The sequence below is a fragment of the Molothrus ater genome, chromosome 36 (assembly GCF_012460135.2).
Source record: "Molothrus ater isolate BHLD 08-10-18 breed brown headed cowbird chromosome 36, BPBGC_Mater_1.1, whole genome shotgun sequence".
In the NCBI taxonomy this organism is placed as follows: domain Eukaryota; kingdom Metazoa; phylum Chordata; class Aves; order Passeriformes; family Icteridae; genus Molothrus; species Molothrus ater.
This window is the reverse complement of record NC_071663.1, coordinates 121,823-146,948: the sequence shown is the minus strand read 5'-3', so window position 1 is coordinate 146,948 and position 25,126 is coordinate 121,823. Positions and strand designations below refer to the sequence as shown.

Here is a 25,126-nt window from a genome sequence, read left to right as displayed (position 1 = left end):
GAACTGGGAGCGAACAGCGCCGGGCGGCGGGCGGGGCCAACCTGAATGGGCGTGGTTATGCAAATGAGACGTCTAGCAGGAGTGTTTGATTTCATGTGGGCGCGGTTATGCAAACGAAGGAGCGATTGTGCGCTGTGATTGGTTGGCGGGAGGAGCGCGTTGTTTCCTCTGTCACGTGAGGGCTGTGAGGGAACCGGAGCGATGGCGGCGGCCTCCGGTGAGGGAGGACCGGGAACGGGGACCGGGGACATGGACCGGGAGTGGGGACAGGGAGCGGGGACAGGGAGCGGGAATGGGGACAGGGAATGGGGAGACCGGGAACGGGGACAGGGAGCGGGAATGGAGACATGGACCGGGAATGGGACCGGGAGTGGGGACCGGGAATGGCACCGGGAGTGGGAGGAGGGCCTGCGAATGGGTACGGGACCAGCCGGACACAGGGCAGGGATTACCGGGAACCGGGCGGGACGAGGGGACAGCAAAGACCCGGCCGGGGGTGATTAACGGGTACAGGGGACAATGAGCACCGGGCAGAGGGGACAGCGGAACGACAGGGGGGGACACGGGGACAGCGGTGACACCGGGGACAGGGAGTCCGGGCCGGGGCAGGTAACGGGGACAGGGGACACCGGAGCTAGGGGGTGACACCGGACCGAGGGGGTGACACCGGAGCGAGGGGGTGACACCGGCCGGTGTCCCCAGAGACCGAGCGGCTGCTGAGCCGCAGCCCCGGGTACGGCACGGCCGAGGCGGCCCCAGCGCCGGTGCCGGTACCGGGAAAGGAGGAGGAGGAAGAGGAGGAGGAGGAAGAGGAGGAGGAGCTGCGGCGGCGCCTCAAGTATTTCTTCATGAGCCCCTGTGACAAGTACCGGGCCCGCGGCAGGCGGCCCGTGAAGCTCGGGCTGCAGCTGGCCAAGATCGTCCTGGTCACCGTGCAGGTGACACCGGCGGGGACAGCGGGGATGATGGGTGGGGGACAGAGGGGACAGCGGGGATGGCAGCACAAGGGGCTGGGACAGCAGCGAGGGCACATGGGGACAGTGGAGAGGGGACACAGGGACATGGGGACACCAGGGAGGGGACACAGGGACACCAGAGAGGGGACACAGGGACATGGGGATATGAAAGAGGGGACACAGGGACATGGGGACACCAGGGAGGGGACACAGGGACACGGGGACACTTTGAAAGGGACAATGGAGTCCCCCGGGACAGTGTCACTGTGGTGGGATGGGTGGTGACAGAGGTGGTGGCCTTTGTCCCCAGGCTGTGGCACCAATTTGGGACAAAACATGGTGGTGTCACCATGATGGGACAGGCGGTGACAGAGGTGGTGGCCTTTGTCCCCCAGCATGGGATGACACCGTGTTGGGGTGAAACACGGTGGTGTCACCATGGTGGGACAGACCCTGACCGTGGTGGCCTTTGTCCCCAAGCTGTGGCACCGATTTGGGACAAAGCACGGCAGTGTCACCATGGTGGGACAGGCGGTGACAGGGGTGGTGGCCTTTGTCCCCAGCTGATCCTGTTTGGGCTCAGCAACCAGCTGGTGGTGGCCTTCAAGGAGGACAACACGGTGGCCTTCAAGCACCTGTTCCTCAAGGGCTACGAGGACGGCGCCGATGACACCCAGGCCATCTACACCCGCGGGGACCTCCTGGAGCACCTGGGCTTCGTCCTCGAGCAGGTGGCACGGGGACACTGCACAGGGCTGGGGACATCGGGAGGGGCTGGGGACATCAGGAGGGGTTGGGGACACTGGACAGGGCTGGGGACATTGGGAGGGGTTGGGGACACGGGGAGGGGTTGGGGACACTGGGAGGCTTTGGGGACATCAGGGGAGTTGAGAACGTGGTGGTGGTTTGGGATCATGGAGATGTTTTGGGGACACAGAGATGTTCTGTGATCATGGAGCTGTTGTGGGGACACAGAGACGTCGTGGGGCCATGGGGATGTTTGGGGACACTGAGGTGCCACCTCCATGCCCGTGTCCCCGCAGTACCTGGCTGTCCCCAACGTGTCCCTGGGCCATTATGCCTACGGTGGCCCCGGCGGTGGCCCCGGGCTGCGGCTGTGCCAGCGCTTCTTCCGCAGGGGTGACATCGACCCCGAGAACGACACCTTCGACATCGACCCCAGCGTGGCCACCGGTGCCGGCGGCGGGGCTGATGGAGGGGTTGGGGTTGGGGTTTGGGGTGTGGGGTTGGGGTGTGGGGTGTGGGATTTGGGGTTTGGGGTGCGGGGTTGGGATTTGGGGTGCGGGGTTGGATTTGGAGCTGGATTTGGGGGTTGGAGTTGGGAGTTTGGGGTGCAGGGTTGGGATTTGGGGTGCGGGGTTGGATTTGGAGCTGGATTTGGGGGTTGGAGTTGGGAGTTTGGGTTTGGGGTTTTCGGTTTGGGAGTTGGGATTTGGGGTTGGATTTCGGGTTTGGGGTTTTCGGTTTGGGATTCGGGGTTTGGATTTGGAGCTGGATTTGGGGGTTGGAGTTGGGAGTTTGGGGTGCAGGGTTGGGATTTGGGGTGCAGGGTTGGATTTGGAGCTGGATTTGGGGGTTGGAGTTGGGAGTTCGGGTTTGGGGTTTTCGGTTTGGGAGTTGGGATTTGGGGTTGGATTTGGAGCTGGATTTGGGGGTTGGAGTTGGGAGTTCGGGTTTGGGGTTTTCGGTTTGGGAGTTGGGATTTGGGGTTGGATTTGGAGCTGGATTTGGGGGTTGGAGTTGGGAGTTTGGATTTGGGGTTTTGGGGTTGGGTTTGGGGTTTGAGGTGCAAGGCTTTGGGATTTGGGGTTGGGTTTGGAGCTGGATTTGGGGGTTGGAGTTGGGAGTTTGGGTTTGGGGTTTTCGGTTTGGGAGTTGGGATTTGGGGTTGGATTTCGGGTTTGGGGTGCAGGGTTTGGGAGTTGGGATTTGGGGGTTGGATTTGGAGCTGGATTTGGGGTTTGGAGCTGGGAGTTTGGGTTTGGGGTTGGGATTTGGGTTTGGGGTTTTCGGTTTGGAGTTTGGGATTTGGGGTTGGATTTGGAGCTGGATTTGGGGTTTGGGGTTTTTGGTTTGGGAGTTGGGATTTGGGGTTTGGATGTTGGGATTTGGGGTTGGATTTGGAGCTGGATTTGGGGGTTGGAGCTGGGAGTTTGGGTTTGGGGTTTTCGGTTTGGGAGTTGGGATTTGGGGTTGGATTTCGGGTTTGGGGTGCAGGGTTTGGGAGTTGGGATTTGGGGGTTGGGGTTGGATTTGGGGTTTCGGTTTTGCGGTTGGATTTGGGGTTGGAATTGGGAGTTGGAGTTGGATTTGGGGTGTGAGTTTTGGGGTTGGATTTGGGGTTGGATTTGGGGTTTGGGATCACGGGTTTGGGATTTAGGATTTAGGGTTCTGGGTGGTCCTGGAGCACTCCCAGTGGTCCAGGCCCCATTTGGGATCACGGGTTTGGGAAGCCCCAGGGGCTTTGTGCTCCCTGACCCCAATCCCGACCCCACAGAGTGCCTGGGGCTTCACCCCGGGGACCCCCAGCCCCCCGTGCTGGACGGCCCCGACAGCAACTTCACCCTCCAGTTCCACAGGTACGCCCCAAAAACCCCAAAAACCCCAAAATTCCCCCAAACCCCACCCTGAGCCCTTGCCCGTCCCCAAAATCCCCGTGTGGGATTTGTGGTCCCTGTCCCCAAATCCCCTGTGTGGGGTTTTGGGGTGAAATTTTCCCTTTCCTGTGGGGTTTTTTTGGGATTTTGGGGTGGAATTTTCCCGGGATGTTTTGGGATTTTAGGGCAGAATTTTCCCAGGATTTTTTTGGGATTTTGGGGCGGAATTTTCCCAGGATTTTTCTGGGATTTTGAGGCGAAATTTTCCCAGGATTTTTTGGGATTTTGGGGCAGAATTTTCCCGGGATGTTTTGGGATTTTAGGGCAGAATTTTCCCAGGATTTTTTTGGGATTTTGGGGCGGAATTTTCCCAGGATTTTTCTGGGATTTTGAGGCGAAATTTTCCCAGGATTTTTTGGGATTTTGAGGCGAAATTTTCCCAGGATTTTTCTGGGATTTTGGGGCGGAATTTTCCCAGGATTTTCTGGGATTTTGGGGCGGAATTTTCCCAGGATTTTTCTGGGATTTTGGGGTGGTTTTTTGTCCCCTCAGGCTGATCAACGTCACCGTGGAGTTCCAGCTCAAGGCCATCAACATCCAAACGCTGCTGAACCACGAGATCCCCGACTGCTACACCTTCAGTGTCACCGTCAGTGTCCCCAAGTGTCACCGTCAGTGTCCCCAGTTGTCCCCTCAGTGTCCCCAAACACCCCTGAGTGTCCCCAAATATCCTAAAGTGTCCCCAATTGTTTCCTAAGTGTCCCCAAATATCTTAAAGTGTCCCCGGGTGTCCTCTTAGTGTCCCCCCCAGATACCCCTGAGTGTCCCCAATTGTCCCCTCAGTGTCCCTAAATGTCCCCAAGTGTCCCCATCGTGTCCCCATCGTGTCCCCGTCGTGTCCCTCTGTCCCTTATCTGTCCCTCTGTCCCTTGGCTGTCCCCCTGCCCCTCTGCGGGCCCCGGGGGCAGCCGGCGAGCACTGTGACAGTGACAGTGACACTAATGGTGACAGTGGCAGTGACAGTGACAATGACAGTGACAGTAATGGTGACAGTGACAGTAATAGTGACAATGACAGTGACAACGGCAATGACAATAACAATGACAGTGACAATGGCAATAACAGTGACAGTGACAATGGCAATGACAATGAAAATAACAGTGACAGTGACAGCGCAATGACAATGACAGTGACAGCGACAATGATGTTGACAGTAAGAGTGACAGTGACAATAACGGTGACAATGATGGTGACGGTGACAGTCACAGTGACAGTGACAATGACAGTGACAGGGACAGTGACAGTCACAGTGACGGTGACAGTGACCGTGAGAGTGACCGTGACAGTGACACTGACAATGGCACTGACAGTGACAGTGACGGTGACAGTGACAGTGACAGTGACAGTGACAATGACAGTGACGGTGACGGTGACAGTGCCACCCCCGTGTCCCCAGGTCACCTTTGACAACAGCGCCCACAGCGGGCGAGTGCGGATCCGCCTGGACACGCGCGCGGCCATCCGGGAGTGCCACCACCCCTCGCTGCCCGGCACAGGTGACACCGGGTGACACCGGGTGACAATGGGTGACGCTGGGTGACACTGGGTGACAATGGGTGACACTGGGTGACACTGGGTCCCTGGGAGTGCCACCACCCCTCGCTGCCCGGCACAGGTGACACCGGGTGACACTGGGTGACAATGGGTGACACTGGGTGACACTGGGTCCCTGGGAGTGCCACCACCCCTCGCTGCCCGGCACAGGTGACACCGGGTGACACTGGGTGACAATGGGTGACAATGGGTGACACTGGGTGACACCGGGTGACACCGGGTGACAATGGGTGACAATGGGTCACACTGGGTCCCTGGGAGTGCCACCACCCCTCGCTGCCCGGCACAGGTGACAATGGGTGACACCTGGGAGGTGACACCAGGCCAACAGGCTGTGGGACACCACCTGTCCCTGGGAGGTGACAACTGACCTGTCCCCGAGCTGTCCCTATCCCCAGGGTGACAATGACACCGCGGTGTCCCCTGTCCCCAGGAGGTGGCAGTGACCACCGGGTGTCCCTGCAGGTGACAGGGTGTCACAGGTGCCAGTTTGGTGTCCCCTCAGGTGTCACAGGTGTGACAGGTGTGTCCCCTCAGGTGCCAGGTGTGCCAGGTGTGACAGTTTGGTGTCCCCTCAGGTGCCAGGTGTGCCAGTTTTGGTGTCCCCGCAGGTGCCAGGTGTCACAGGTGTGACAGTTTTGGTGTCCCCTCAGGTGCCAGTGGGTGTCACAGGTGCCAGCTGGGTGTCCCCTCAGGTGCCAGGTGTGACAGGTGTCCCAGGTGTCACAGGTGACAGTTGTGTCCCCTCAGGTGTCACAGATGTGACAGTGACAGTTTTGGTGTCCCCTCAGGTGCCAGCTGGGTGTCACAGGTGTGACAGTTTGGTGTCCCCTCAGGTGTCCCAGGTGTGCCAGGTGTGACAGGTTTGGTGTCCCCTCAAGTGCCAGGTGTCCCAGGTGTGACAGTGCCAGTTTGGTGTCCCCTCAGGTGTCCCAGGTGTCCCAGGTGTGACAGTTTTGGTGTCCCCTCAAGTGCCAGGTGTCCCAGGTGTGACAGTGCCAGTTTGGTGTCCCCTCAGGTGTGCCAGGTGTGACAGTTTTGGTGTCCCTGCAGGTGCCAGCTGGGTGTCAGAGGTGTGACAGTGGTGTCCCCTCAGGTGTCCCAGGTGTGCCAGGTGTGACAGTTTCGGTGTCCCCGCAGGTGCCAGCTGGGTGTCACAGGTGTGACAGTGGTGTCCCCTCAGGTGTGCCAGGTGTGACAGTTTCGGTGTCCCCGCAGGTGTCAGCTGGGTGTCCCAGGTGTGACAGTGGTGTCCCCTCAGGTGTGCCAGGTGTGACAGTTTCGGTGTCCCCGCAGGTGCCAGCTGGGTGTCACAGGTGCCAGTTTTGTGTCCCCTCAAGTGCCAGGTGTCCCAGGTGTGACAGTGCCAGTTTGGTGTCCCCTCAGGTGTGCCAGGTGTGCCAGGTGTGACAGTTTCGGTGTCCCCGCAGGTGTCCCAGGTGTGACAGTTTCGGTGTCCCCGCAGGTGCCAGCTGGGTGTCACAGGTGTGACAGTGGTGTCCCCTCAGGTGTGCCAGGTGTGACAGTTTTGGTGTCCCCTCAGGTGTCCCAGGTGTGACAGTTTCGGTGTCCCCGCAGGTGCCAGCTGGGTGTCCCAGGTGTGACAGTGGTGTCCCCTCAGGTGTCCCAGGTGTGCTAGGTGTGACAGTGCCAGTTTGGTGTCCCCTCAGGTGTGCCAGGTGTGACAGTTTCGGTGTCCCCGCAGGTGCCAGCTGGGTGTCACACGTGTGACAGGTGTGTCCCCTCAGGTGTCCCCTCAGGTGTGCCAGGTGTGACAGTTTCGGTGTCCCCGCAGGTGCCAGCTGGGTGTCACACGTGTGACAGGTGTGTCCCCTCAGGTGTCCCCTCAGGTGTGCCAGGTGTGACAGTTTCGGTGTCCCCGCAGGTGCCAGCTGGCGGCGCCTGGCGTTTGACGTGCTGGTGGTGGCCGTGTCCTCGCTGTCCCTGGTGCTCTGCGCCCGCTCCATCGCCCGCGGGCTCCAGCTGCAGCGGGTGCGCGGGGAATGGGGGAATGAGCGGGGATTTGGGGGGAATTTGGGGGAATTTGGGGGGATTTGAGGGGAATTTGGGGGGGATTTGGGGGAATTTGGAGGGAATTTGGGGGGAATTTGGGGGTTTGGGATTGATGGGGTTTGGGGGGGATTTGTGGGATTTTGGGGGGGGTTTGGGGGATTTTGGAGGATGGGATTGATGGGATTTGGGGTTTGGAATTGATGGGTTTTGGGGGAGCTTTGGGGTTTGGGGGGATTTTTGGGATTGATGGGATGGGGCTGGGTGTGGATGGGGGGACGTGGTGGGGTAGGGGCGGGGGGAGGCGGTGCCACCACAGCGAGGTGACAATCGTGGTGTCCCCAAAAGAGTTCAGCCGGTGCCTGTGGGGTGACAGTGACAGCGACAGCGACTGACAGTGACAGTGACAGTGACAGTGACAGTGACAATGACAGTGACAATGTCAGTGACAATGACAGTGACAGTGACAGCGACAATGACAATGACAGCAACAGTGACAATGACAATGACAGTGATAGTGACAGTGACAATGGCAGCGACAATGACAATGACAGCGACAGTGACAATGACAGTGATAGTGACAGTGACAATGTCAGTGACAATGGCAGCAACAGTGACAGTGACAATATCAGTGACAGTGACAGTGACAGTGACAGTGACAGTGACAATGACAGTGCAGTGACAGTGACAGTGACAGTGACAGTGACAATGTCCCCGCAGGAGTTCAGCCGGTTCCTGCGCCGTCACCGCGGTGTCCCCGTGTCCCTGTGAGGTGACAGTGACACTGACAATGACAATGACAATGGCAGTGACAGTGACAATGTCCCCCCCCGCAGGAGTTCAGCCGGTTCCTGCGCCGTCACCGCGGTGTCCCCGTGTCCCTGTGGTGTTACAGTGACACTGACAGTGACAGTGACAATGACAATGGCAGTGACAGTGACAGTGACAGTGACAATGACAATGGCAGTGACAGTGACAGTGACATTGTTGGTGTCCCCGCAGGAGTTCAGCCAGTTCCTGCGCTGTCACCGCGGTGTCCCCGTGGTGTGACAGTGACAGTGACAATGTCCCCCCCTCAGGAGTTCAGCCGGTTCCTGCGCCGTCACCGCGGTGTCCCCGTGTCCCTCTCGGACCGCCTGGAGTTCCTCAATGGGTGGTACCTGCTGCTGGTCACCAGCGACCTCCTGACCGTGCTGGGCACCGTGCTCAAGATCGGCATCGAGGCCAAGGTCACCCCCCCTGGGGACACTGGGGACAATGGGGACACTGGGGACACTGGGGACACTGGGGACAATGCCACCCCCTGGGGACACTGGGGACACTGGGGACAATGGGGACAGTGCCACCCCCTGGGGACAATGGGGACAATGGGGACAATGGGCACAGTGCCACCCCCTGGGGACAATGGGGACACTGGGGACAATGGGGACAATGGGGACAATGCCACCCCCTGGGGATACTGCCCAAGATCGGCATCGAGGCCAAGGTCACCACCCCTGGGGACACTGGGGACAATGGGGACAGTACCACCCCCTGGGGACAATGGGGACACTGGGGACTATGCCATCCCCTGGGGACACTGGGGACAATGGGGACAATGCCACCCCCTGGGGACACTGCCAGCCTGGGGACAGTGGGGACAATGGGGACAATGCCACCCCCCAGGGACAATGCCAGCCTGGGGACAATGGGGACAATGCCACCCTGGGGACAATGGCCTGGGGACAGGGTGGTGGCACTGTCCCCGTGTCCCCCCAGAACTTCTCGGGGTACGACGTGTGCAGCATCCTGCTGGGGACATCGACGCTGCTCGTGTGGGTCGGGGTCATCCGGTACCTGACCTTCTTCCAGAAGTACAACGTGAGTGGCACCCGTGTCACCTGTGTCACCCGTGGCACCTGTGTCACCCGTGTCACCTGTGTCACCTGTGTCACCTGTGGCACCTGTGGCACCCGTGTCACCCGTGTCACTTGGGGACGGGGGCAGGGACAGGGGACATCGTGGGGAGACAGGGGACAGTGACAGGAACAGGGACATCACGGGGTCGGGGTCATCCGGTACCTGACCTTCTTCCAGAAGTACAACCTGACTGGCACCCGTGGCACCTGGGGACGGTGACATTACCTGGGGACAGGGCCAGGGTCAAATCCCCTTTTTCCTGCCCCAGATGCTCCTTGTCACACTCGGGCTGGGGACAGTTCCTGTTTTTCCCGCCCCATGCGTGGATAATCCAAATTTTCCCACCCCAAACCCCATTTTCCCACCCCAAACCCCCATTTTTCCCGCTCTGCTCATGGACAATTCCCGTTTTTCCCGATTTTGCCGTTTTTCGCCCCAGATCCTGATCGTGACGCTGCCTGTAGTGCTTCCAACGTGATGCTCACCCTACATGTGGATAATCCCCATTTTCCCGTCCCAAATCCCAATTTTCCCACCCCAAATCCCAATTTTTCCACCCCAAACCCTCGTTTTCCCACCCCAAACCCCCGTTTTTCCCGATTTTGCTGTTTTTCGCCCCAGATCCTGATCGTGACGCTGCGCGTGGTGTCTCCAACGTGATGCTCACCCTACACATGGATAATCCCATTTTCTGTCCCAAATCCCCATTTTCCCACCCCAAATCCCCGTTTTCCCACCCCAAATCCCAATTTTCCCACCCCGCTCGCGGACAATTCCCGTTTTTCCCGATTTCGCCGTTTTTTCGCCCCAGATCCTGATCGTGACGCTGCGCGTGGCGCTGCCCAACGTGATGCGCTTCTGCTGCTGCGTGGCCGTGATTTACCTGGGCTATTGCTTCTGCGGCTGGATCGTGCTGGGCCCGCACCACGTCAAGGTGGGTCCAGGTGTCCCCAAATTTTGGGGTTTGGGGTCAGGAGATTCCCAAATTTTGGGGTTTGGGGTCAGGAGATTCCCAAATTTTGGGGTTGGGGTTGGGGGGATTCCCAAATTTCACTTTCGGGTATTGGGTTCTCCAGTCCTGGTTTTGGGTTTGGGTTCCCTCCCAAATTCTGGTTTTGGGGTCAGGAGATTCCCAAATTTTGGGGTTGGGGTCGGGGGGATTCCCAAATTTTGGGGTTTGGGGTTGGGAATATTCCCAAATTCTGGTTTTGGGATTGGCGGATTCCCAAATTTCACTTTCGGGTCTTGGGATGTTCTCCAGTCCTGGTTTTGGGTTTGGATTCCTTCCCAAATTTTGGGGTTTGGGGTTGGGATGTTCTCAAATCCCAGTTTTGGGGTTGGGGGATTCCCAGATCCATGGATGAAATGCAGGTGACACAAGTGACACACAGGTGACACAGGTGTGACAGGTTATAGGTGACACACAGGTGACCCAGGTGTGACAGGTGTGACACAGGTGTGACACAGGTGTGACCCAGGTGACACAGGTGACACACAGGTGACAGGTAACAGGTGTGACACAGGTGTGACAGAGGTGTGACACAGGTGACACAGGTGACACAGGTGACACACAGGTGACACAGGTGTGACCCAGGTGACACAGGTGACACAGGTGACACAGGTGTGACACAGGTGACACAGGTGACACAGGTGTGACCCAGGTGTGACACAGGGGTGACACAGGTGACACAGGTGTCACAGGTGTGACACAGGTGACACACAGGTGTGACCCAGGTGTCCCGTCCCCAGTTCCGCTCGCTGTCCATGGTGTCCGAGTGTCTCTTCTCCCTGGTCAATGGGGACGACAGGGGTGACACAGGTGACACAGGTGACACAGGTGTGACCCAGGTGACACACAGGTGACCCAGGTGTGACCCAGGTGTGACAGGTGACACACAGGTGTGACCCAGGTGTCCCGTCCCCAGTTCCGCTCGCTGTCCATGGTGTCCGAGTGTCTCTTCTCCCTGGTCAATGGGGACGACAGGGGTGACACAGGTGTGACCCAGGTGACACAGGTGTGACACAGGTGACACAGGTGTGACCCAGGTGTCCCGTCCCCAGTTCCGCTCGCTGTCCATGGTGTCCGAGTGTCTCTTCTCCCTGGTCAATGGGGACGACAGGGGTGACACAGGTGACACAGGTGTGACACAGGTGTGACACACAGGTGTGACCCAGGTGTGACCCAGGTGTCCCGTCCCCAGTTCCGCTCGCTGTCCATGGTGTCCGAGTGTCTCTTCTCCCTGGTCAATGGGGACGACATGTTCGCCACCTTCGTGACGCTGCGGCCCAGCGGGGCCCTGGTGTGGCTCTTCAGCCAGGTGTACCTGTACTCCTTCAGCGCCCTCTTCATCTACATGGTGCTCAGCCTCTTCATCGCCCTCATCACCGGCTCCTACGACACCATCAAGGTGAGCGGGACAGGTGGGAGCTCACCTGGCTGTGGCATCACCTGGGTGTGACATCACCCGGGTGTGACATCACCTGGGTGTGACATCATATGTGTGTGTTATCTTACCTGTGTGTGACATCACCTGGGTGTGACATCACCTGTGTGTGTGACATCACCTGGGTGTGTTACCTGTGTGTCACATCACCTGGGTGTGACATCATCTCTGTGTGTGACATCACCTGGGTGTGACATCATCTGTGTGTGTTACCTGTGTGTGACATCACCTGGGTGTGACATCACCTGGGTGTGACATCACCTGGGTGTGACATCATCTATGTGTGTGACATCACCTGGGTGTGTTATCTCACCTGTGTGTGACGTCATCTCTGTGTTATCTGTGTCTGTGACCTCATCACCGGCTCCTACGACACCATCAAGGTGAGCAGGACAGGTGGGAGCTCACCTGGGTGTGACATCACATGGGTGACATCACCTGGGTGTGACATCATCATCTCTGTGTGTTACCCGTGTGTGACATTACCTGTGTTTGTTATCTCACCTGTGTGTGACATCATCTGTGTGTGACATCCCCCGTGTGACATCACCTGTGTGTGACATCACCTGTGTGTGACATCCCCCGTGTGACATCACCTGTGTGTGACATCACCTGTGTGTGACATCACCCGGGTGTGACATCCCCCGTGTGACATCACCTGTGTGTGATGTCATCTCTGTGTTATCTGTGTGTGTGTGACCTCATCACCAGCTCCTATGACACCATCAAGGTGAGTACAGCGGCTGGGAGCTCACCTGGCTGTGACATCACCTGGGTGTGACATCACCAGGGTGTGACATCATCTCTGTGTTATCTCACCCGGGTGTGACATCACCTGTGTGACATCACCTGGGTGTGTTATCTCTCCTGTGTCCCCTCACCTGTCCTGTGTCCCCACGTCCCCAGAACCAGTCCGAAGGTGACATCTCGGTGTCCCAGCTCCTGTCCCAGCTCCTGTCCCCTGTCCTTCACCTGTCCCCATGTCCCCTCTGTCCCCAGAACCAGTCCGAGGGTGACACCTCAGTGTCCCAGCTCCTGTCCCTCACCTCTCTGGTGTCACCTGTGTCCCCATGTCCCCAGAACCAGTTCGAGGGTGACTCCCCGGTGTCAGAGCTGCTGTCCCCTGTCCCCTCACCTGTCCCCTCACCTGTCTGGTGTCACCTGTCCCCTGTCCCCTCACCTGTCCCCTCTCCTGTCCCCATGTCCCCTCACCTGTCTGGTGTCACCTGTCCCCATGTCCCCTGTGTCCCCAGAACCAGTCCAAGGGTGACACTCCTGTGTCCCACCCAGCTCCTGTCCCTCACCTGTCCGGTGTCACCTGTCCCCTCACCTGTCCCCATGTCCCCAGAACCAGTCCGAGGGCGACTCCCCGGTGTCAGAGCTCCTGTCCCTCACCTGTCTGGTGTCACCTGTCCCCTCACCTGTCCCCATGTCCCTCACCTGTCTGGTGTCACCTGTGTCCCCTGTGTCCCCAGAACCAGTCCGAGGGCGACTCCCCGGTGTCAGAGCTCCTGTCCCCTGTCCCCTCACCTGTCTGGTGTCACCTGTCCCCTCACCTGTCCCCCTGTCCCCAGAACCAGTCCGAGGGCGACTCCCCGGTGTCAGAGCTCCAGGCCTTCATCGCTCAGTGCCGGGACAGCCCCGGTTCTGGAAAGTTCCGCAGGGGCAGCTCCGGCTCCGCCTCCTGCCCCGGCCTCTGCTGCTGCTGCCCCCGGTCTGCAGCCCCACACCTGGGGGGATTTGGGGGGCTTTTGGGACATTTTGGGACATTTTGGGGGATTTGGGGACATTGTGGGGGGAGGTTGGGGGGATTTGGGGACTCTTGGGGGGATTTTTGGGGGATTTTGGGACTTTTGGGGGGGGATTTTTGGGGGATTTTGGGACCATTTTGGGGGGATTTTGGGACCTTTTTTGGGGGATTTGGGGGGGGGGGATTTTGGGACCATTTTTGGGGGATTTTGGGACTTTTGGGGGGGATTTTGGGGGGGATTTTTGGGGGATTTTGGGACCTTTTTTGGGGGATTTTGGGGGGTTTGGAGGAGGGGGTGTTTTGGGGGATTTTTGGATGTTTTAGGGGGTTTTGGGGGAGGTTTGGGAGGATTTGGGGGCATTTTGGGCGGGAGGGAGGATTTGGGAAATGTTGTGATGTTTTGGGGGGGATTTGGGGACATTTGGGTGGTTTTGGGGAGGTTTTGCAGGGTCTTGGGACACTTGGGGGGGTTTGGGACGTTTGGGAGGATTTTTGGGAGATTTCAGAGGATTTTGGGACATTTTGGGGAGATTTTGGGGGGGTTGGGGGATTTTAGGGGCATTTTGGGGGATTTTGGAGGGATTTGGGACATTTCAGGGGGTTGTGGGACGTTTTGGGGGATTTAGGGACATTTCAGGGGGTTTGGGGACGGTTTGGGGGATTTTGGGGGATTTGGGGATGTTTTAGGGGGTTTTGGAGGTTTCAGGGAGTTTTGGGACACTTTGGGGGTTTTGGGGTGAGGGTTTGGGGGATTTTGGGATGTTTTGGGGCATTTTGGGGACATTTTTAGGGGTTTTGGGGGGTTTGGGGTCACTCCAAGGGAGGGGGGTCCTGGCTGGTTTGGGCTCGGTGTCACCTGGGGGGGGAGAATCCCAAATTATCCCAAAATCCACCCCAAATGACCCCAAAACCCAGCCCAAAATGGCATCAAAATAATCCCAAAATTCAGACCTCAATGACCTCAAAATTATCCCAAAATCCAGCCCCAAATGACCCAAAATTTCCCCAAAATTTGGCCCCAAAGTGACCCCAAAATTACCCTAAAACCCAGCCCCAAATGGCCTCAAAATGACCCCAAAATCCAGCCCTAAGTGACCCCAAAATCTGGCCCCGAAATCATCCCAAAATGACCCAAAATGACGCCAAACTCCAGCCCCTCCCTGGGTTTTTGGGGTCCCCCCTCCCCTCCCCTCCCGGGGTTTTTGGGATCTGGGGGGGTTTCCCTGTGGTCCTGCCCCCCAAAACCCCAAAAAATCCCCAAAAAACCCTAAAAAACCCCAAATTTGTGTCCCCACAGGGCCCCCGTGCAGGACAACGCTCTCCTGGTGAACTGAGGGGACCGAGGGGGGCACCCCAAAACCTCCAGATTTTTATTTATTTTATTTTATTTTATTTTATTTACTGCTTTTACCTGCCCGGGACCCCAAATTTGGGACCCCCGGGATGGATTTTGGGGTGGGTGGGGGGGTAGGGGGGTGGGAATTTGGGGTCCCCAAATCCATTTTGTCCGTGAGTCCCAGATCATTTCTGGGGACATTTTGGGGTCCCTAAATTTGGTTTTGGGGAAATTTTGGAAATCCCAGATCATTTTTGGGGACATTTTTGGACCCCCAGATCACTTTTTGGGGACACTCCCATTTTTTTGGGACATTTTGGGACTCCCCAAATCTGGTTTTAGGGACACTTTGAGATGCCCTGTTCATTTTTTGGGGTAAGTTTGGAACCTTGGCACCCCCAAATCCTTTTTTGGGGACACTTCAGGACCTTGGCCCTGTCCTTGGGGTCACCAGAGCAGCTCTGGCACCCAAAATTTTCCCTTTTCACCCCAAAACGGGGCTGGGGCCATACTTGGGGGGGGAGTTTGTGTACCCAAGGGGACAATAAAGGTGACCTGGGACACGAGGGCTCTGTGGTGACAATGGGGACACTGGGGTGGCCTTGGGGACCCCCCCATCCCTACAATGGTGCAGCCCTGTGAGAATGTCCCCCCCCTCCACAGTGGTACAGTCCATCCCCCCCTACTCTGAGTGGTACAACCCACTTGTCCCCCCCACGCTGCCTTACAGTGGTACCTCCCAGGTCCCCCCATCTCCACATGGTATCTCCCACTTCACTCAGTGGTACCGCCCGCCTTCCCCCGTCTCCACTCAATGGTACCTCCGACTCCCCCTCAGTGGTATTTCCCGCCTTCCCCCATCTCCCCTCAGTGGTACCTCCCACTCCCCCTCAGTGGTATCTCCCGCCTCCCCCATCTCCCCTCAGTGGTACCTCCCACTCCCCCCTCACCGCTGCGTTCCCCCTCTGAGGCCTCCCCGTTCCCCCCCCCTCCGCCGCTCCCGGTACCGCCCCGACTCCTCCGGTCTCCCCCGGTCTCCCCCGATCCCCTCCCGGTCCCTCCGGCCCGGCAGACACCGCCTGGCCCCGCGCTGTCCCCCCCCGCGGCGGCAGCATGGTGCGCGCCGGCTCCCCCCGCGCGATGGTCGGCGCCGCCCCGCTCCCGCCGCTCGTTTCCGCGCGAAGCCGCTCCCGGTCCCGCCGAGCCGGGCCCCGAGCGCGGCCCCGAACCCGGCCCGGAATCGGGCCCCGAGCCCGCCCCGCGCCCCCCGCCCGGCCCCCGCCGAGCCGCTCCCGATGCCGGCCCGCGCCGCGCCGCTGCCGCCGGCCCCGCTGCCCGCCGAGCTGCGCCGACGGTGAGTCCCGGCCGGGAGACGGGAGCGAGACGGGAGTGGGGCCCCCCTCTCACAGAGCTCACAGCCCTTAGAGCCCCTCACAGCCCTTGGAGCCCCTCATGACCCTTCAGAGCCCCTCACAGACCTCAGAGCCCTTAGAGCCTCTCAGAGCCTTCAGAGCCCTTACAGCCTTCAGAGCCCCTCACAGACCTGAGAGCCTCTCACAGACCTCACAACCCTTAGAGACCCTCAGTCTTCAGAGCCCCTCACAGCCTTCAAAGTCTCTTACAGGCTTCAGAGCCCCTCACAGCTCTCAGGGCCCCTCACAGCCTTCAGAGCCCTTCAGAGCGCTCACAGCTCTCAGAGCTTTCAGAGCCCCTCAGAGCCTTCAGAGCTCTGAGCCCCTCACAGACCCCAGAGTCCCTCACAGACCTCACAACCCTTAGAGCCCCTCAAAGCCCCTCACAGCCTTCAAAGCCCTCAGAGCCCCTCACAGCCTTCAGAACTCCTCACATCCCTTACTGCACTCACAGCTCTCAGAGCCCCTCACATCCTTCAAAGCCCCTCAGAGCCCCTCACAGCCTTCAGAGCTCTGAGCCCCTCAGAGCCCCTCACAGACCTCACAACCCTTAGAGCCCCTCACAGCCTTCAGAGCCTTCAGAGCTCTGAGCCCCTCTGAGCCCCTCACAGACCTCAGAGTCTCTCAGAGCCCCTCACAACTCTCATAGCTCATCACAGCTCTCAGAGCCCCTCACAACCTTCAGAGCCTCTCAGAGCCTTCAAAGCCTCTCAGAGCCCCTCACAGCCTTCAGAGCTCTGAGCCCCTCACAGACCCTCACAGCTCTCAGAGCCTTCAGAGCTCTGAGCCCCTCACAGCTCTCAGAGCCCCTCACAGCCCTTGGAGCCGCTCATGACCCTTTGCAGTCCCTCACAGCCCTGAGCCCCTCAGAGCCCTCAGAGCCTTCAGAGCTCTCAGAGCCCTTCAGAACTCCCCACAACCCTTGCTGCACTCACGGCTCCCAGAGCCCCTCAGCTCTCACAGCCCCTCATGACCCTTCACAGCCCCTCACACCCAGACCCCACCAGGGAGGGCTGAGGGCCCCCCCAGCCTTGGCAATGTCACCCCCTCATGGCACTGGCACCACCCTCAGCCCTGTCAGTGACACCCCCCGGGATGGGCTGAGACCCCCGGGATGGGCTGAGGGCCACCAGCCCTGGCAGTGACACCCCCTCATGTCACTGACACCCCCCAATGGCACTGACAGCCCCCCCAAAAACAGTGACCCCCCCCCCAATACCACCCTGACCCCCCAGGACTGGGCTGTCAGCATCACCTTGCATTGACAGATCCCCCCAAAATTACCCTGATGCCCCCAAAATTGCCCTGATCCCTCTCAAACCCCCAAAATTACCCTGATGCCCCTAAAATTACCCTGACCCCCCTGCACCCCCAAAACAACCCTGATCCCCCCAAAAGTGCCCTGCCCCCCTCTACAGTGACCCCACCCCCCCCCCCCATATTTTGGGGCGCCCCCCCCTCTAGCCCCGGACCCCCCCAAATCCCCCCTGCCCCAGTTTTGGGGTGCCCACGTGGCCCCGGCTCTGTCCCCACCCCGTGTCCCCTGTTCAGGGATTTTTGGGATGGGGTGGGGGGGTGTGGCACATTTTGGGGTGATCCCGGTGGGAATTGTCACTGTGTCCCCCCCAAACCCCTCCTGTGCCCCGCGGGCCGGGCAGGAAGGGGGGGGCCCCAAACCCCTCCCCCGCTTCCGGCGCGGTGCCCGCGCTGTCCCCAAGGTCCCCGTGGCTGTCCCCAAACCCGGGGGACCCCCAAAATCCCCCCAGAGCCCCCCCAAAAAAACCCAGATCCTGCAGAAAAAGGGAAATGGAAGTGGGGGTGGCACTGGAGAGGTGCTGGGACATGGGGGCATGGGGACAGGGTGGTGGCCTGGGGACAGGAGCCACCCCAGAGGGGACAGGAGCCACCCCAGAGGGGACAGGAGCCATCCTGGGGGGACAGGAGCCATCCCAGAGGGGACAGGAGCCACCCCAGAGGGGACAGGAGCCATCCTCGGGGGACAGGAGCCACCCCAGAGGGGACAGGAGCCACCCCAGAGGGGACAGGAGCCATCCCAGAGGGGACAGGAGCCACCCCAGAGGGGACAGGAGCCATCCCAGAGGGGACAGGAGCCACCCCAGAGGGGACAGGAGCCATCCTCGGGGGACAGGAGCCATCCTGGGGGGACAGGAGCCACCCCAGAGGGGACAGGAGCCATCCCAGAGGGGACAGGAGCCACCCCAGAGGGGACAGGAGCCATCCTGGGGGGACAGGAGCCATCCCAGAGGGGACAGGAGCCACCCCAGAGGGGACAGGAGCCATCCTGGGGGGACAGGAGCCACCCCAGAGGGGACAGGAGCCATCCTCGGGGGACAGGAGCCACCCCAGAGGGGACAGGAGCCATCCTGGGGGGACAGGAGCCACCCCAGAGGGGACAGGAGCCATCCCAGAGGGGACAGGAGCCACCCCAGAGGGGACAGGAGCCATCCTCGGGGGACAGGAGCCATCCCAGAGGGGACAGGAGCCATCCTGGGGGGACAGGAGCCACCCCAGAGGGGACAGGAGCCATCCCAGAGGGGACAGGAGCCACCCCAGAGGGGACAGGAGCCATCCTGGGGGGACAGGAGCCATTCCAGAGGGGACAGGAGCCATCCTGGGGGGACAGGAGCCACCCCAGAGGGGACAGGAGCCATCCCAGAGGGTCCCATCCCAAACCCCTGTGGATGGGACGTTCCCAGGGAATGGCTGTGGCACCCGAGGGGTCCTGACCTGGCTCGTGTCCCCTGCCCTGACCCCAATCCTGGGGTTCTGATCCCAATTCTGGGGGTTCTGACCCAAATCTGGGGTTCTGACCCCAATCCCGGGGTCCTGACCCCAATCCCGGGGTCCTGACCCCAATCCTGATGGTCGGATTGTCCCTTTGTCCCTTTGTCCCTTTGTCCCCTCCCTCGGTGTCCCCACCCCGGTGACCCCGGCTGTGTCCCCCCCCCCAGGCTGCAGGACTTGGAGCGGGATGAGGAGAACCTGGGAGAGAAGGTGAGTCCTGAATGTCCCCAGTGTCACCTGGGCAGTCCCGAATGTCCCCAGTGTCACCTGGGCAGTCCTGAATGTCCCCAGTGTCACCTGCCTGTCCTGGAGTGTCCCCAGTGTCACCTGGGCAGTCCTGAATGTCCCCAGTGTCACCTGCCTGTCCTGAATGTCCCCAGTGTCACCTGCCAGTCCTGAATGTCCCCGGTGTCACCTGGGCAGTCCTGAATGTCCCCAGTGTCACCTGCCTGTCCTGAATGTCCCCAGTGTCACCTGCCAGTCCTGAATGTCCCCAGTGTCACCTGGGCAGTCCTGGAGTGTCCCCAGTGTCACCTGGGCTGTCCTGAATGTCCCCAGTGTCACCTGCCTGTCCTGAATGTCCCCAGTGTCACCTGCCAGTCCTGAATGTCCCCAGTGTCACCTGCCTGTCCTGGAGTGTCCCCAGTGTCACCTGGGCAGTCCTGAATGTCCCCAGTGTCACCTGCCTGTCCTGGAGTGTTCCCAGTGTCCTTGCCATGTCCCCTTGGTGTCCCCAATGTCCCCGATGTCCCCAGGAGAGCGTCCAGGAGAAGCTGAGCCTCATCCACGGCTTCCTGCCCCTGATGTCCCCACCGTGTCCCCTCCATCCCCAATGTCCCTGCCGTGTCCCTGCTGTCCCCTCAGTGTCCCCAAGGTCCCCTCGGTGTCCCCAATGTCCCCAGGAGAGCGTCCAGGAGAAGCTGAGCCTCATCCACGGCTTCCTGCAGGCCGAGGTGCAGCTGCAGCTCAGCGAGCTCGAGGCCAAACTGCGCCGGGAGGAGCTCAGCGAGGTGAGAGCCCCACCTGGGATCGGGGCGAAACACCTGGGAAAGGCTAAAAAACACCGGGATTTGGGGTGAAACATCTGGGAAATCCTAAAAAACACCGGGATTTGGGGTAAAACACCTGGGAAAGGCTAAAAAACACCAGGATTTGGGGTGAAACACCTGGGAAAGGCTAAAAAACACCGGGATTTGGGGTGAAACACCTGGGAAAGGCTAAAAAACACCAGGATTTGGGGTGAAACACCTGGGATTTGGGGTAAAACACCTGGGAAAGCCCAAAAAACACCGGGATTTGGGGTAAAACACCGGGATTTGGGGTAAAACACCTGGAAAAGCCTAAAAAACCCCAGGATTTGGGATAAAACACCTGGAAAAGCCTAAAAACCACCAGGATTTGGGGTGAAACACCAGGATTTGGGGTAAAACACCTGGAAACGCCCAAAAAACACCAGGATTTGGGGTAAAACACCTGGAAAAGCCTAAAACCACTGGGATTTGGGGTAAAACTCTGGGATTTGGGGTGAAACACCTGGAAACACCTAAAAAACACCAGGATTTGGGGTAAAACTCTGGGATTTCGGGTAAAACACCTGGAAAAGCCTAAAAAACACCGGGATTTGGGGTAAAACACCTGGAAAAGCCTAAAACCCCTGGGATTTGGGGTAAAACACTGGGATTTGGGATAAAACACTGGGATTTGAGATAAAACACTTGGGAAAGCCTAAAAATCCCTGGGATTTGGGGTAAAACACCTGGAAAAGCCTAAAAAACCCCAGGATTTGGGGTAAAACACGTGGAAAACCCCTGGAAAAGACCGGGATTTGGGGTAAAACCCCAGGAAACCAGGAAAACCCTGTGACTCCACTCTGCCCCTGCTTTCCCTGTGGGATTTGGGATCGTGAATCCCTGTGGGATTTGGGATCACACCCTGGGGTTTGGGATCGTGAATCCCCTATGGGGTTTGGGATCACATCCCGGGATTCATGCTCAGCCTCCCTTTCCCAAGGGGGTTTGGGATCATGAATCCCCTATGGGGTTTGGGATCATGAATCCCTGTGGGATTTGGGATCACACCCTGGGGTTTGGGATCGTGAATCCCTGTGGGATTTGGGATCACGCCCTGGGATTTGGGATCGTGAATCCCTGTGGGATTTGGGATCACGCCCCAGGATTTGGGTGCTCCCGTCCCCAGGAGCGTTACCTGGCCAAGGTGAAGGCGCTGCTGCGCCAGGAGCTCTGAGCCCCCAATGGCTCAGCTCCCAATTCCCCTATTTGGGATCATGAATCCCCTATGGGGTTTGGGATCACACCCTGGGATTTGGGATCGTGAATCCCTGTGGGATTTGGGATCACGCCCCAGGATTTGGGTGCTCCCGTCCCCAGGAGCGTTACCTGGCCAAGGTGAAGGCGCTGCTGCACCAGGAGCTCTCACTCAGCCCCCAATGGCTCAGCTCCCAATTCCCCTATGGGGTTTGGGATCACACTCTGGGGTTTGGGATCACACCCTGGGATTTGGGATCGTGAATCCCCTGTGGGATTTGGGATCACGCCCCAGGATTTGGGTGCTCCTGTCCCCAGGAGCGTTACCTGGCCAAGGTGAAGGTGCTGCTGCGCCAGGAGCTCTGAGCCCCCAATGGCTCAGCTCCCAATTCCCCTATGGGGTTTGGGATCACACCCTGGGATTTGGGATCACACCCTGGGGTTTGGGATCATGAATCCCCTGTGGGGTTTGGGACCACACCCTGGGGTTTGGGATCGTGAATCCCCTATGGGGTTTGGGATCACACTCTGGGGTTTGGGATCACACCCTGGGGTTTGGGATCATGAATCCCCTATGGGGTTTGGGATCGTGAATCCCTGTGGGATTTGGGATCTCACCCCAGGATTTGGGTGCTCCCGTCCCCAGGAGCGTTACCTGGCCAAGGTGAAGGCGCTGCTGCGCCAGGAGCTCTGAGCCCCCAATGGCTCAGCTCCCAATTCCCCTATTTGGTATCATGAATCCCCTATGGGGTTTGGGATCATGAATCCCTATGGGGTTTGGGATCACACCCTGGGATTTGGGATCGTGAATCCCTGTGGGATTTGGGATCACGTCCCAGGATTTGGGTGCTCCTGTCCCCAGGAGCGTTACCTGGCCAAGGTGAAGGCGCTGCTGTGCCAGGAGCTCTGAGCCCCCAATGGCTCAGCTCCCAATTCCCCTATGGGGTTTGGGATCACACTCTGGGGTTTGGGATCATACCCTGGGGTTTGGGATCATGAATCCCCTATGGGATTTGGGATCACACCCCAGGATTTGGGTGCTCCCGTCCCCAGGAGCGTTACCTGGCCAAGGTGAAGGCGCTGCTGCGCCAGGAGCTCTCGGCCCCCAACGGCTCCGGGGGCCCCAATCCCAACGGCTGCCCCGGGAACGGCGCCTTCGGCAGCGATGAGGATGAGGACGGGGCCATGGAGCTCGAGGAGGGCGTGGCAGCGTCCTCGTCCCCGTCCTGCTCCGGCCCCGCCGCCAGGGCACGGAAATCCCGCAGGAGCCGCTCCAACGGGGACGCCAAAAGTGAGGATTTGGGGTTTCGGGGTTTTTTTGGGGTGTAAATGGGGGATTCTGGGGGGGTCTGGAGGGTTTGGGGTGGGGCAGGTCCCATTGGGAGGGGGGGGGGGGGTCTCTCAGGAAGGGTTTTGGGGTCTCCTGGTTTTGGGGTGTGGCAATTTCCATTAGGATCAAGAACTGGGTTTTAGGGTCTCCTCATGAAGGGTTTTGGGGTCTCCTCAGGAAGGGTTTTAGGGTCTCCACAGGAAGGGTTTTAGGGTCTCCTCAGGAAGGGTTTTGGGGTCTCCTCATGAAGGGCTTTGGCGTCTCCTCAGGAAGGGCTTTGGCGTCTCCTCAGGAAGGGTTTTGGGGTCTCCTCAGGAAGGGTTTTGGGGTCTCCTCTCCTTGGCATGTGACCATTCCCATTGGGATTGAGAGCTGGGATGGTCTTGGGAAGGGTTTTGGGGTCTCCTCAGGAAGGTTTTGGGGTCTCCTCATGAAGGATTTTAGGGTCTCCTCAGGAAGGGTTTTGGGGTCTCCATAGAAAAGGTTTTGGGGTCTCCTCTGGAAGGGTTTTGGTGTCTCCTCATGAAGGGTTTTGGGGTCTCCTCAGGAAGGTTTTGGTGTCTCCTCATGAAGGATTTTAGGGTCTCCTCTGGAAGGCTTTGGGGTCTCCTCAAGGAAGGGTTTTAGGGTCTCCTCTGGAAGGGTTTTGGGGTCTCCTCAGGAAGGTTTTGGGGTCTCCATAGAAAAGGTTTTGGGGTCTCCTCAGGAAGGGTTTTGGGGTCTCCTCATGAAGGATTTTAGGGTCTCCTCTGGAAGCCTTTGGGGTCTCCTCGGGAAGGGTTTTGGGGTCTCCTCTGGAAGGGTTTTGGGGTCTCCTCTGGAAGGGTTTTAGGGTCTCCTTGGGAAGGGTTTTGGGGTCTCCTCTGGAAGGGTTTTAGGGTCTCCTCTGGAAGGGTTTTGGGGTCTCCTCAGGAAGGGTTTTGGGGTCTCCTCTGGAAAGTTTTAGGGTCTCCTCTGGAAGGGTTTTGGGGTCTCCTTGGGAAGGGTTTTGGGGTCTCCTCGGGAACGGTTTTGGGGTCTCCTCTGGAAGGGTTTTGGGGTCTCCTGGCCTTGGGGTGTGACAATTCCCGTTGGGATTTGGGATCCACCGTGGTTTTCCCGCAGAGTCCCCGGCCAGCGCCCGCGTCACCCGCAGCTCCGGCCGGCAGCCGTCCATCCTCAGCCTCCTGTCCAAAGGGTCAGTGGGAAGGGTCACCCTCCTCTTCCTCATCCCACCATCCCAAACCCTTCCCATTCCCCCAAAAAAATCCCGTCCTGGGTTCGATCCCGCAGATCCAACAAGAGGAAATCAGAGGAGGCCAACGGGGAGGTGAAGCCGGAGCTGATGAACGTGGAGAAGGAGGAGGAGGAGCTGGAGGAGAAGGTTGGTGGTGACATCCTGGACCTTTTCCAGGTCGTTTTTGGGGTGATTTCCCAGGATTTTGGTCAGCGGTGACATCCCAGACCTCTTTTGGGGTGATTTCCCAGGATTTTGGTCAGTGGTGATTTCCAGACCTGTCCTGAGTTGTTTTTGGGGTGATTTCCCAGGATTTTGGTCAGTGGTGACTTCCCGGACCTGTCCTGGGTCGTTTTTGGGGTGATTTCCCAGGATTTTGGTCAGTGGTGACTTCCTGGACCTTTTCCAGGTCGTTTTTGGGGTGATTTCCCAGGATTTTGGTCAGTGGTGACATCCCAGACCTCTTTTGGGGTGATTTCCCAGGATTTTGTCAGTGGTGACATCCTGGACCTTTTCCAGGTCGTTTTTGGGGTGATTTCCCAGGATTTTGCTCTGTTGTGACATCCTGGGGGGATTTCCCGGGATTTTTGGCCACGTTTTCCTTCTCATTTTCCCTTTTTTTTTTTGCCTTTTTCTCCAGGATCAGGATGAGAAAAGGATGAAAATGGAAACCAAAGATGGGTGAGGAAAAGGGGGGACATTGCCAGCGCCGTGTCCCGCTGACGGTGACAATGACAATGACAGCAATGACGTCACTGCTCCATCCTCATCCCAGAATTTCATTTTCCCCTCCCAGGTCGGAAATCAAAGACGAAATCCCTCAGGTTAAAATCACTGCTCCTGCTAAAGTAAGTCCCTCCTCATTCCACCTTTTTTTTTGGGATTTCTAAATCCCTTAAAACTCCTGAATTTTAGGGTTTTTTTGGGATGAGTTGATTATTCCGAAGCATGGATTATCCTATGGGGAATACAAACCCGTTGCCAGCTTCCCAAAACCAAGCAGCTGGGGCTGGTTCTGATGGGAAACCCCAAATTTTCCCAAAATCCTGGAGAATTCCGGGAATAACTTTGGGAAAAGCTGATTCTCCCTCCCCTCTCCCGCAGACCACCCCCCCAAAATGCCTCGACTGCCGGCAGTACCTGGACGACCCCGACCTCAAATTCTTCCAAGGGGACCCCGACGACGCCGTAAGGGATCCAAACCCTCCTTCCTCGAGCTCAGGAAAATCAGGAACATCCCTAAATCCCTTTTTTTTTTTTGTTTTTTTTTTGGTTTTCCTTTCCCTCCCCCAAACCCAGCTGGAGGAGCCGGAGATGCTGACGGACGAGCGCTTGTCCATCTTCGACGCCAACGAGGACGGGTTCGAGAGCTACGAGGACCTTCCCCAGCACAAAGTCACCTCCTTCAGGTGAGGCCCCGGGGGCGGCGGTTCCCTCCGGGATCCCCTCTGGAACGGCGCCCCACGCCCTCC

At 58.7% G+C, this 25,126-nt stretch overlaps 2 protein-coding genes across 2 annotated transcripts in view; both read left to right on the top strand.

Annotated features, from left to right (window-relative positions):
- Nucleotides 1-87: 87 nt before the first annotated feature.
- Nucleotides 88-14,745, top strand: MCOLN1 (mucolipin TRP cation channel 1). Its single transcript, XM_036400060.2, has 14 exons — nt 88-217; nt 703-938; nt 1,520-1,687; nt 2,000-2,150; nt 3,475-3,556; nt 4,127-4,223; nt 5,031-5,130; nt 7,074-7,180; nt 8,278-8,427; nt 8,957-9,058; nt 9,909-10,031; nt 11,299-11,505; nt 13,116-13,255; nt 14,589-14,745. The coding sequence occupies exons 1-14, from the start codon at nt 202-204 to the stop codon at nt 14,623-14,625; spliced, it is 1,716 nt and encodes a 571-aa protein (XP_036255953.1). The 5' UTR covers nt 88-201; the 3' UTR covers nt 14,626-14,745.
- A 1,176-nt stretch (nt 14,746-15,921) lies between these two features.
- LOC118697434 (DNA (cytosine-5)-methyltransferase 1-like) overlaps nt 15,922-25,126 on the top strand; it is a 30,945-nt gene continuing 21,740 nt past the window's right edge. Inside the window, exons 1-10 of the mRNA XM_036400057.2 lie at nt 15,922-15,981; nt 19,012-19,054; nt 19,747-19,854; nt 22,162-22,399; nt 23,543-23,615; nt 23,711-23,801; nt 24,295-24,335; nt 24,451-24,502; nt 24,759-24,842; nt 24,954-25,063. Of these exons, the coding sequence (XP_036255950.1) occupies nt 15,923-15,981; nt 19,012-19,054; nt 19,747-19,854; nt 22,162-22,399; nt 23,543-23,615; nt 23,711-23,801; nt 24,295-24,335; nt 24,451-24,502; nt 24,759-24,842; nt 24,954-25,063 (899 nt within the window). The 5' untranslated portion in view covers nt 15,922. The remainder of the gene's footprint in view (nt 15,982-19,011; nt 19,055-19,746; nt 19,855-22,161; nt 22,400-23,542; nt 23,616-23,710; nt 23,802-24,294; nt 24,336-24,450; nt 24,503-24,758; nt 24,843-24,953; nt 25,064-25,126) is intronic.

Bases quoted from the DNA above. Each gene is read 5' to 3' on its own strand.
- MCOLN1 (XM_036400060.2), top strand. The intron at 3,557-4,126 runs GTACGCCCCAAA...TTGTCCCCTCAG, and splicing joins TTCACCCTCCAGTTCCACAG to GCTGATCAACGTCACCGTGG. The intron at 9,059-9,908 runs GTGAGTGGCACC...TTTTCGCCCCAG, and splicing joins CCTTCTTCCAGAAGTACAAC to ATCCTGATCGTGACGCTGCG.